This window comes from Chinchilla lanigera, unplaced genomic scaffold, assembly GCF_000276665.1.
Source record: "Chinchilla lanigera isolate Chin_1 unplaced genomic scaffold, ChiLan1.0 scaffold00080, whole genome shotgun sequence".
Lineage (NCBI taxonomy): Eukaryota > Metazoa > Chordata > Mammalia > Rodentia > Chinchillidae > Chinchilla > Chinchilla lanigera.
This window is the reverse complement of record NW_004955481.1, coordinates 3,116,723-3,128,962: the sequence shown is the minus strand read 5'-3', so window position 1 is coordinate 3,128,962 and position 12,240 is coordinate 3,116,723. Positions and strand designations below refer to the sequence as shown.

The window sequence follows — 12,240 nt, the reverse complement described above, 5'->3', positions numbered from 1 at the left end:
GTAATATTGATCCAATGGGGAAGCAGATCCTGTAGCAAGTGTACGTGGGAAGAACAAGGACCTTTCCTTGAAGGTGTCGGTCAGGAGGTCTTGGTCTCCCACCTAGGTGACTGATGCCTATTTAGAATATCGACCACTATTGTCTATCCCTCGGAGAGGTATGTAGGTATAGTCATTCCATCTCTATCTTGAGCCCTGGCCTTCAACAAACGCACCTCCAGCCATAGTTGTAAGATGTTCTTGTCTTTCCACACTGACTTCTTTGAGGGCCTGGCCTTGCCTGACTGCCTATAATATTTCTACCTAATTTAGCTATCTATAATGAAATGACAGTAAGGAAAAGATGTTACTTTTCTGATGTTCAGTCTGGTGTGACATCATGCTAATTTCTGGCCCCATTTTATTTTCCTACTTCTATAACCCATCTTTTCATTATATTACCCTTTATTTGAAGAATCCCTACCTTAATATCTTTTTTTTTGTACCAGGAATTGAACTCAGGACCTTGCGCCTGCTAGGCAGGCGCCTGTGCCACTGAGCTATATCCCTGGCCCCTTAATATCTTTTTAAACACAGTCAAGGTAAATCAGTTGATCTGAATCTAGCCCAAGGATTAGATTTAGTGGTGATGTTTCTTGGAAAATCTTTGTTAACCACTGTGAGGTTACATATACACACACAAATAATGGTGTGTCAGTGTCAGATTCTGCCTCTACTTCTATTCCTCTTCTCTGTTGCACTCTAAAATAAGACATTTTTGTATTTTGGAAAAAAATTCAATCTGAGTTTGGGCACTTTGGATTTCCCTGGCTTCAATAGATACTGATTGTTTTTGCCCCTGAGTGTTGGGAATCAAACCCCAGGTCTCACACACACTTAGCAAGCACTCCACCCACAGAGCCACACCCCCAGGCTCTATGAATGCTAATTTTTAAGATAGATGTATAGATAACATTTGGCCTGGAATCAGAAAACCTAGGCAGGCCTGTTCTGGAATTTTTCAGCTATGTGCACTTGAACAGTTAACTTCTCTGAGCCTCAGGTTCCTTGTCTGCAAACCTGGGAAAACAATATGGTAGTCAAAGGAATGCTGTATGTTAAAGCAAATTATAAATATTCATTATAGATGGTCAAGAACTTATTTAGCTTTACTAAAATTTCATATTTCTAATTTAAGGTGGTTTTGGTTTGGGGTATGTGTAAATGTTTCACACTATACAGATAAGATTAAGATTTTTATTTTAACCTTACGAGATGGGAAGTTTTTTATGGTACAGAACAAATCTACCATGGTATTAAGAATTATTCCAGAAACAGTTCACAGCCAAAATCATTTACTGATATCTCCTAATCTATCTTGAAACATATAACTAAACTGCTGCCTAAATGAATATAGGGGAATTATATTCATTGTAAAGAGAGGACTCTTTCTTTCAAATAAGACTTAGGTTTAATTCTTCCAGATAATTTGTTTTTGTTTTTATTTTTAAGACAGGGTCTCTTGGCCTTAAACTTACTATGTAGCCCAGGTTGGTCTCAAACTCACTGCAGTCCTCCTGCCTCAGCCTCTTGAGTGCTGGGATTACAGATGTGCACCACCACACCTGGCCAAAATTAACTTCTGATATGTCCAATACACAATCAAAATATCCTGAAGGCTGGTAGTGGTGCCAAAATGCTTGCTTAGCATGTGAGACCCCTGGGGCCAAAAAAAAATCCTGAAAAGTTTTTGTATATCAAATCATATTTTATGGTTAGTACTTTTGGGGGTTTTTTTTGGTGTTTTTTTTTGATACAAAGTTTTGTGCTGTTGTGCAGGCTGGCCTTGAACTTGCTTATGTAGTCCAGGGTGGCCTCAAACTCATGGTAATCCTCCTGCCTCAGCCTTCTGAGTGCTCAGATTATGGGTGTGAACCACCATGTCCAGCTTCAAACCAATGTCATTCAAAAAATAACTGCTGACTCTTGAATCCCCAATTTTATCTTTTTAAAATACGCATTTTTCACCTATTGAGTTTCCTTAAGGGACACCTTTCGAGTGTGAATAAGAGTAATCTTTCAAAATATCTTTTTTAAAAAAAGTAAATGTTCTTATTTGTATGTAACATTTTAGCATAAAGATGGAATATCCCAAGTCTCATATTAGTGTTTATAAGTTGGTAGAAATAAATTACTATACTTTAGACTTCAACTATAGAATTACAGGGCAAATATTGTCTATTTTTACCCCCAAATGACAAGGCTGTTAACTCAGCAGACATCAAAACGTTTTTCTGATGCTGTACTTCACCAATGCACATTATCTCCAAACTAGGATTAGCCAGTGAAGAAAATCTATTTGGATACTTGTTATTCAGTAGTAGCATTGGGCTAGGGATGTGGCTCAGTGGTAGAGAGTGCTTGCTTAATGAAGCCTTGCATTACATCCCTAGCACCACCGAAACAAAAACAAAGCAAAATCACACACACACACACACACACACACACACACACACACACACACACACACGAATTGGTAGAACAGCTTGGCTCAAATTTTATGATGCACCACTAAGAACTATCACCTAGCCTCCCTACTGATACCTATTGTGAATCACTTCCAACAAAACAGCACTTCTGCTACAAAGGTGAGGCTTTAGTACAGAAACGATAATGAACTGATTATAGCTATATGAAACAGAAGGGCAAACACTTAAGATTCTATCTTAAAATATGTTCTCTATGTCCTGTTAAACCAATTGAGGTGTATTATTTCATTCTAGTAGAGGAAATAAAATTTATGTTTACCTTTCTTTAGAAATCTTCAGATCCCAGGAAGAACAGATTAGTTTTATCACCAGGTTTTTCTCTGCCTCTAAAGAAGTGACCTGAGATTTAGGTCTTGTTCTGTCTTTTAAATTTAGAGGCAGAGCAATGAAAGAAAAGGGTGATACTACAGAGAATAACAAGAAAAGAGTGGTACTATAGAAAGTAGCAAAAAAGGGAGAGAGCTTTGAAATATTCTTTCCATGGAATCAAATATGGCAAATTTCATTGAATAAATATCATCAATTCATTTCTATTTTGAAAAAAAAAAATCAGAAACCAAAACGTGTTTCCAGTGGATGAGAACTTTCTGCTTTTCTAGTATGGTAATGTTCCCTGTCTTGACCCTTTTTTTCATATTTGGATTTATGAATTTTATTCCTTAACATGCTTCTCAAACAAGCACTTGCTAAATTCACCTTCCTGGTTAGGCTCTTTCTCTAACTCTTGTGTTTTAAAATATGATGTGTGAATTCCATGACGACTTATACAACTTTTTCCAACTTAGCATAGGAGTCATTTATTACAGTACTTACAGAGATGGCACACAGCGATGGCAAACCTTTGAGAGCTTACAATGATAACAAATAGCCTGCTGCGGAACATATGTCATATGCTCACCACCACCAGCATCTCTGAGGAACCCCCTGCTTCTTTTCCCTGCCTTTCCCTGACAAAACAAGAACAATGAAAAATTCCCTACTGTGTTTGATGAAGACAACCATCCTAGGTAATTCTGATGTCTTAAGCATCAGAGATAGACTCAGGAGAAGAGAGACATGCTAAGAAACGAACTAGGCTTGGGTTGTACCATTGTCTAAGATAAGGGCTGGGGATTTAGCTCAGCGGCAAAAGCGCCTGCCTGGCAAGCGCAAGGTCGTGAGTTCGGTTCCCGGTACCGGAGAAAAACCAAAAAAAAAAAAAAAAAAACAAAAAAAACCATTGTCTAAGATAAATGTAAGAATGACAGTTAGACCATTGCATTCTATAATGATAAGCTTTGACAGTGAACTCAAAGCCAATGATATCATTGATAAAACATATCAGGTTAGTCTTTCCTACTTATAAGAATTAACTAGGGGCTGGGGATGTGGCTTAGTGGTAGAGTTCTTGTTCTGCATGCATAAGGACCTGGATTTGATCCCCAGCACCACCAAAAAGAAAGAAAGAAAGAAAGAAAGAAAGAAAGAAAGAAAGAAAGAAAGAAAGAAAGAAGAAAGGAAGGAAGGAAGGAAGGAAGGAAGGAAGGAAGGAAGGAAGAAAGAAAGAAAGAAAGAAAGAAAGAAAGAAAGAAAGAAAGAAAGAAAAGGAAGGAAGGAAGGAAGGAAGGAAGGAAGAAAGAAAGAAAGAAAGAAAGAAAGAAAGAAAGAAAGAAAGAAAGAAAGAAAGAAAGAAAGAAAGAAAGAAAGCCTGCTATTCTAATTCCTGGAGAATAGTCTCCTTTTTGGGGGTTGGGAGTTAAATGGACATTCGTACTTCCATTTAAATTTTGAGGTTGGTAGCACAAAATTAAGAAGCTTAGTCAAAACAAGATGATCCAAAGTAATTTATCTCACGGAATAACTTTTTGCCTTATTTTGTGATTCCATTATTTGACTTTTGAGCTATTATATTGAATTTGGATTTGTCAGGATCTCTGCATCTATCTCCAAATGAGGCGACCAGAGCAGTGAATTTAGGTTACAACTCTTGCATTCCAGCCAGGGTTACAGTGGGGATGAATTCCTTGGATTTCAGTGCATATCAATAGAGGAAACAACTCCTTGACTTTGTTTTATATCCTTTTTGTGGGGAGGATGTTTGTGATACTAGAGATTGAACCTAAGGCCTTGCACATACTAAGCACATACTTTACCACTGAACTACACCCTTTGCACCCCTATTCTTGGCCATTTATTACTGATAGAAACATAAGAAAAAGTTAAGCCCCTAAACTATTTTACAGTTCAATTCCATTTTTGTTTTATTTTTATGTAAATGCTACATAAGATGTAAGTCTTCAAATATTATTTTAAAGTTTGCCTCCTCTTAAATGTTTCTTTAAAAAATCCATAGTGCTATTGATATACAGGGGTCGAATAAATGCAAACTATGTAGGAAAACAGATATTTTGGATTTCTTTTTCAGTTTCATGAAGTTTGAAACCTTAACACCTGACTTGGCAAAACTCTGTTTGAAAAAAATATACTTTTATAAAAAAGTATACTCTTGGCAGAGTGTGGTGGCACATGCCTATAATACCGGCATTCTGGGAGGCTGAAGCAGAAGGATCAAGTTTGATCCCGGCCCTGGGTTCAATGATTTAGTGAGACTCTCCCTCAGTTGATCAATCAGTCACTCAATTTAAAAGACAGAGATAGCTCAGTGCAAAGGCTCTACATTCAATCCCCAGTCTGAAAAAAAAAAAAAGTGCAATTTTGAGAGAATGCCTAAGTGCATAGGGATGGAATGGAGAAAATCCATACCCCAAAATATTTTAAAATCAGGTTCTTAAAATTTGCAAAACTATTTACCACTGAATGTACTACCACTACATATCTTCTCTCTGAGCATATTAAAAAGCAAAGAAAATGGAAATAAAGTAGCAAGCAAGAGTAAAAGAATGAAGATGATGCAAGTCAGTAAAGGGACATTAAATTCTCTTTTTCTTCTAATATTTTGGGAAACTTGTCATCAGCTAGCATCCAAAAACATCCCCAAAGATGAGAAAGAACAGGATGCAGGGAGAATATAGGAAAATGGGCAGGGCAGAGATTGTTAGGGGAAGAAAGCCAAGGGGGAAAGATCTATAAATGGATAAATCCAGGCCTCTGCTACATGGACCTGCTTTTTATAAAGTTGTTAAAATTAAATTTGAATTATATAGAGAGCTGAAGTTATATCAGGCCAGCTAATTGAGTCCTTTTATCACTGACAAGAATTTAGTCCCCTTAAGATTTTGATAAAATTTCACAGCACAGGGCAAAATTTGCTTGTCTACCTGTGCATCTGAGAGTCAGAAGCCAAGGCCAAATTTACTTACCTGTATTACGGGCTTTACATGAAAGGAAAGGTCATTCACATAACTATTCCCCAGTCACTCTTACTTACACCTGATCTTGAGAATTATTTGGATAACACATAATCATAGCCACCGGGAAGGGCCAAAGTGAGCGGGGAAGACAATTTAAGTCTAATCCGATTTTCCAGCTGCTCTTGGATCAAGGATACCCTTGGGAGTTTAAGTCAGGGTATCAAATCTATGTTCCCCAGAGCCAAGTGAGATTTGGATTTATTCTCCCTGCACAAAGTAACCTACATAGTCAAAGTCCTCTTAAGTAAACAGAGCTTAATCCAGATGGCCACGTGAACAGTGAAGGTATACATGTCAAAATCCATCTTCAGAGCAGTTCATAACCAATCCATGATGACTAATAAAATCAGCCAAATTTGCTTGTGGAACATTGTCCTGAACATTCAGCAGAGAGAGACAGACAGGGAGGCAGCAATGAAGTACAGCAGATACCAGAGCTGCCCCATAAAAAAAGTATGGGAGCAAAGTAGTGTCACTGAAAAAGAAGGTACCAGAGCATGTTGTAGTAATTGCACCTTTCAAATAATAGCATATGTGCATGTTTGAATAGGTAGGCTTTGTTAATGTAAAAAAAATTAAAGGAAATTCATATAGTCTGTAATGGGCCCAAAGTTTGGAGTAGAAATAAGAATACACAGACATAACAATATGCATAGACACAAATGCTTACACGTGCACAGTATTTTTCAATTTAGCTTCTTACATCTTCCTTCCCTGACCCACAGCAGCACATGGGTAAGAGGGTTCTAGTAGATTCAAGCTATAGAATTCTATTCTATTCAGAAAATATGTGGCTAGCAAGACAGCATCCCATTTTCTTCTAATGTTTAATGTGAAGCCTTTAGAGGCAAACAGACGTCAGATAACAATCATACCAAAAAAATGACACAGGAAACATTCACAAACTTGGTGCTAAACCTAATCCTAATCAGTGATAGGGCGGTTTCCATCGCCTCCATACACATCCTCACTCGTTCATAATAGGCCAGTTCAGTTCCATCATAGTCTAATGTAGGAATAACGTCCCAGAGATGTAATGGAAAGAAGTGACTGGAGGCAGGAAGTCTGGGCAGCAGACTTTTGGGCCTGTGTCTCTACAAAGAAGATCCTTCCATCATCAGGCTTGGCTGGAAACTCATTGACTTAGAGGGGAGAGATGAGGTGGGATTCGTCGGAGCTGGAGGGCTGGGGAGCCGTCTCTCACTGAACTGTGTTACACAGCATTCAAGCGGATGTCCCCACAAGGAATTTCTGTTGGTGTTTCTGGAGTGATACTTCTAATAATGCGCTTTGGGGAGGAAAATACAGTATTATAAGGCGGCCTGTAATTTAATACAATTCCAACAATATTTCAACATTACTATTACAACAAAGCTTAAATCAAATTTTAATGGCAATAGTCATTAGAAGTTGGAATAGTCTCACTGACTTTCCTTAGGAAAGGAACTCTCAATTTATTCTCAAATATAGATAAAAATGGTATAGTCAGAAGTGTAAGCATCTGTAAACTAGTTAAGAGCATTATTTTTAACACTAATTCAAAAAAAATAAGCCTTTAACAGAAGCTCTGTTGGCCCACAATATGCCTTTGATGACTGGTGAAAGGCACCCTTTTCTCCAGACGAGAGGCAGCTTCTCATGGCACATAGGGCTTAGGGTGCAGAGTGAGCGCTGGATTCTGAGAGTTCCTATACTGCGTATCGTCAGACAAGTCAGTGAAATAAGGACATTTTGACAGATTATTCCCAGCTGCAGTGACCTTGCCTGCTAATAATACCTGCCCCTCCACCTCACAAGATATTCTAACAGGTGAGATCAGCTACACACAGATGTTTTGGAAAGCACAGACTCATACAAATTGTAAGGCACTGTTATTAAAAGGTTTACAGCACATTGTTCATTACTAAAATTAATCTTGTGTCATGGCAAAAAATATTTACTACAATAGCTTGAGCGAAAACTATAGTATTGTTGGATAGCTAATAATTTTTAAAATTGTATTATCTTTTTAAAATAATTTTTTATTTAGTACATGTTTGCATTTCATGCAATCTACAGTCATCTTGGGGAATGCTTACAGCTTGTTTCTAGCAACTTTTTAGCTATAAGTATGATATGTTGAACTGTCCATATTTTATGATTATTTTTAAAATAGTACTTGTCATATTATTATTAGAAAAATTATCATGGACATTTTTATCATAATTTCCCCTTAAGATTTGTGTATGGTGTCAATCTTTATAGATCTGATATCCATGCCCAGTAGCAAGCAGGAAGCAAAGTAGTTGTCTGATAGGTTTAGAAAGCTATACATAACCCAAACTGTGAGCTATGTGTATGACTTTGGGCTGTGTGAGTGCCGTGGTACATAGAAGATCAGCTCACTGTGTAGTAGTATATACCTGTAATCCCAAAACTCTGGGTGGCTGAGACAGGAAGATTGCAAGTTTGAGCCCTACCTGGGCAATTTAGCAGTTTAGTGAGATCTTGTGTCAAAAAAAAAAAATCAACTCATTCTTTTGCCCTTATATTTGGAACTTTGAAGGATGTTTTATAACAGTGTAAGCTATTAGAGATCTATACAATCATGCAGGTGTATAAATATATAAGGTTAAGAGCTTTCTGGTGAATTTGACATAGACTGAACTCTTTCGAATAGAGCACAGAAGAGAATTCCTTTCTCCCAAAAAAATACATACACATACATTTTAGCACATACCTCCTTCAGTGTCCCGGGAGTGCTGATCAGCCGATAAGTTATGTATGTGGGGATGCAGATAATAGAGGAACTTCCTATGCAGTAACCCAGGATGACACTCCAGTGGGGATAACTGTATTGGAAAAGTCGCAGCTGGGGCGGGCTCATTAGAAAACTGCAGATGATGAACTGTAACGAAAATTCCAAGAAACATTAAAAATCTTAACAATATGCAGATATATTTCTGATAACACAAATTCTAAGTGCTAAAGCTAAAATATAATTGGCACGTATCGTAGGTTGAACTCTCAGACAGCAGTAGCAATTTTGGTACTTACACTGTAAAAATAAAACAGCCAGGTATTTTTCTTAGTTTTCTTTGCTATCACCCACCTCAGACCTACCACGTCCTCTCCCCTTCCTACCGTATCCCTACAGTTACCTACAAAGTCAGGGACGTTTCAGTGCCCCGCTAGTGAAATCCTCTGCAAGAAGAGGTTGGAACCCATCAGGAGTGGACAGCACAAGTGAACTGGGTGGCCACGCCACTACCCCTGCCAGTCCTACCATTATTTCTCTCTGCCTTGTTCTCATTTCCCTGCATTTCCTGACTACATATGGACACTGCCTTATATCTGGAAGCAGTAAGTTTCTAAAGACCCAAGGAGAATTCAGCTCCTGGGAAGGTTCTTCGCTGTTTTTGCTTTCTGCAGTAAGCTCTTTAGCTGGAGATTCAACAAGGGTGACTCCGCCAAAGACCCCTCAGTAGTGAATGACTGCTGCGTCAGGTCCTCATAATAAAAGGCATTATGGAAGGAAAAAAAGAAGCTTAGTATATTTTTCCCTTGAATTCTGTGAAAAGTTTGACGAAGAATACTTCCACAGTATGCTCTTAACACCCAGTTTATTAGTTTCTTCTTTCAGTTTGGTTTCTAGAGAGCATAAATATCAATTTTTGCCTAGTAACCACTGTGTCGAAATCATTATAGCTCTTGATTTTATTTTATTTTATTATTTCATAGTCATAAAGAAGACAGTAATGTAAATTATTTGTGTGGTTAAACATCTATTTATATATTTTTTCTTTCTCTGCAGGTAATAAAATGGGAAATTGTTAAACACACATCCATCTTCTGAGCAGTGTTATCCTAAGTCCACAAGGAGGCCTTCAAAACAGGAGGTCAATTGCAAATCTTTCTTGACTTACTCTTCTCATCCCAGACCAGTTACTAAGGAAGAAAATTCGGAAACAGGGAAAGAGCAGGTCTGGTTAGGAGCCACTGCTGCTAGATTTCATATCATCCTGAAGTCAAGTGTGTGAAATCCAACTCAGTCAGAGAAGGTTCAGACTCTTTACTTCAGAAACTCTCACAGCCAGGGGTGGTGGCCCATACCTGTAACCCCAGCCACCTGGGACGTGGAGGCAGGAGGATTGCAAACTGGACGCCAGACTAGGCAATTTAGTGAGACCCTGTCTCAGAGTTTTTCAAAAATGATGATCTAGGGATGTAGTGTAAGGCCCTGGGTTTAATCCCCAGTACTAACAACAAGGAAGAAAGGAAGAGAGGAAGAAAGAAAGAAGGAAAGAAAGAGAGAGAGAGAAAGAGAGAGAAAGAGAAACCCTTCCACAAAGGCCAGCCTGTCCTTGGTTAAACACAATCACAATATTTTCTTTTTTTATAACTTGGCTTCAGTGAAAAAATATTTTTAGTAAGTTCCCCATTGTTTATCTAAAATACCCTTAAAAAGCACAGAGCAGGGATCTGTTAAGTAAACGTAGCAGTAAAAGACAGAGTTGCCTCCTCTTAATTGGGCACTAGAGCACTTGCCATTAGAGGAGTATAAAGCAAACAGCACAGAATTATGAGTAATACGCCTGCACCCATGTCTAGATGTGAGTTTTGCTGGCCGAAGGAGCTCATTGACCATGCACTGCCAGAAATGAAAGAACAAAAAGCCTCAGAGCCAGGACAGGGGTGAAGAATGTGCAGCATTCACCTCAGGCAGAGCGTTTCGGGGGAAGCGAGTATTTCAGTAATCAAGATAAATAATATTTTAGTGCAATTTCTTAAGGGACAGTATTGGATGGGGCCAGATTTGGATAAAGTGAGTGAAGTGAGCACACAGCTATAGAGTCAGGTCCTCTGTTTTTTAAAACATTGTTCATCATGCATATGTTTGCATTTTTAAAAAATATTGTATTAAAATAGTATGTATCATGAGTATTGAGTTCGGTGTGCCTTAAATTTTATGCTGCTGGTCAATGTCTTCACTTGCTTTACCCACATCTGGGCCCTGGACAATATTTCCTCACTGGGTAGGGAAAGCAAAAGTAAATAAATAAACATGTCTCTGCCCTCAAGGAACTAATCCAATGTCTCTTCTTCCTTTGAAAAACAAATGAAAGCATTTAAGTAGATTATCAAGAAGCACTGGTATTAATATAAATGAATAACCCATTTATGTAAGGACTCCTGCATCTCGTAATGGGGGCCAGGTGATTCAGACCAAGCCTCTCACTGAAAACAACTGAAACTTCTGCGTTAAAAGATATATTCTACAAAATAGATAAATATATATAACCTATACTTAGATAAATTATATACTTAATATATATTTACATAAAGCATCAGTAAGCTGATAAGGTCATAAGGGTGCACTAAGCCAAGGTCTGTGGCAACACTGGAGCCCAGCCCTCACACGGCAGCCACTGCGCCTTGGGAATGTTTGTTGTTTGGAGAAAGTATTGACTTTGGATTTTGAAACCTTTGGAACAGAACAGAAGTCAGGGAGAGCTTTCAGGGTACAGAGAAACATATGCAGTGTCTCAGAGGCAAAATAAGCATGGGGGCTGGTATGTATACATTAATATTAAGATGTGCAGGTACAAAAAATAAAGGGCTGCCCCATGATGGAATGCAAAAGGCTTTTTTTTAAAGGAGGGAAGGGACAGCTGTATGCCAGAGAAGTGCTAAGAAAAAATGGAATAGCCTGAATACTCCCAGTAAGCCGGAGATGGACTGAAGAGGTGGTCTAAAAACATTTCCGAGCAGCACCCCCAAATAAAGTTACAAATATGAGGAAGAACTAAAGAATAAACCCTGCTGAGGCGCACGGAGGGCTTTACCCCAGACTACCTCAAGTGCACACTTGGAAGGCCAGCAGGACATTAGTCGTCTCTGGGCAAATGCTTTTCTTCAGGTAGACACCAGATGGAATCTAGGGGCATATAAGCAAGGGTAAAATGAATATTTCTGTCTTTTTCTTTTTTGGACCGGGAATTGAACTCAGGACTTTGCACTTGCCAGGTAGACGCTTGTGCCGCTGATCTATACACCCCGCTCCTTAAAGTAAATATTGAACTTGTCTTGGCAAATGGACAATCCTTGGAACTCACCTTTCTTAACCAGATCCTTTGGCAATAAATGGCTTCTACTTTTGACTTAGACTTATGCTCAAGGAACTTTGTAAGGGGTCTCTTTAAGAAGATGCAAGAAAATTTTAAATACAAAATTACTTGGATCTCTCTCAGGGGCTTCCTAAACAGTACAGTAAGTTCTTTCTTGGTCTTTTTTTTTTTTTTTTTTTTTTTTTCCTTTTGTCTTTTTGAGACAGGGTCTCGGGACTGGGGATTTAGCTCAGCGGCAAAAGCGCCTGCCTGGCA

General features: G+C 38.4%; 1 protein-coding gene across 5 annotated transcripts in view; it reads right to left on the bottom strand.

The window, feature by feature from the left end:
• Positions 1 to 6,541: 6,541 nt before the first annotated feature.
• Slc6a4 (solute carrier family 6 (neurotransmitter transporter), member 4) overlaps positions 6,542 to 12,240 on the bottom strand; it is a 33,982-nt gene continuing 28,283 nt past the window's right edge. For all 5 annotated transcript variants that reach the window (XM_013503528.1, XM_005402661.2, XM_005402664.2 and 2 more), the window contains 2 exons: positions 8,598 to 8,765; positions 6,542 to 7,166 (listed from right to left, as the gene is read on the bottom strand). In XM_013503528.1, the coding sequence (XP_013358982.1) occupies positions 7,092 to 7,166; positions 8,598 to 8,765 (243 nt within the window). In that variant the 3' untranslated portion in view covers positions 6,542 to 7,091. The remainder of the gene's footprint in view (positions 7,167 to 8,597; positions 8,766 to 12,240) is intronic.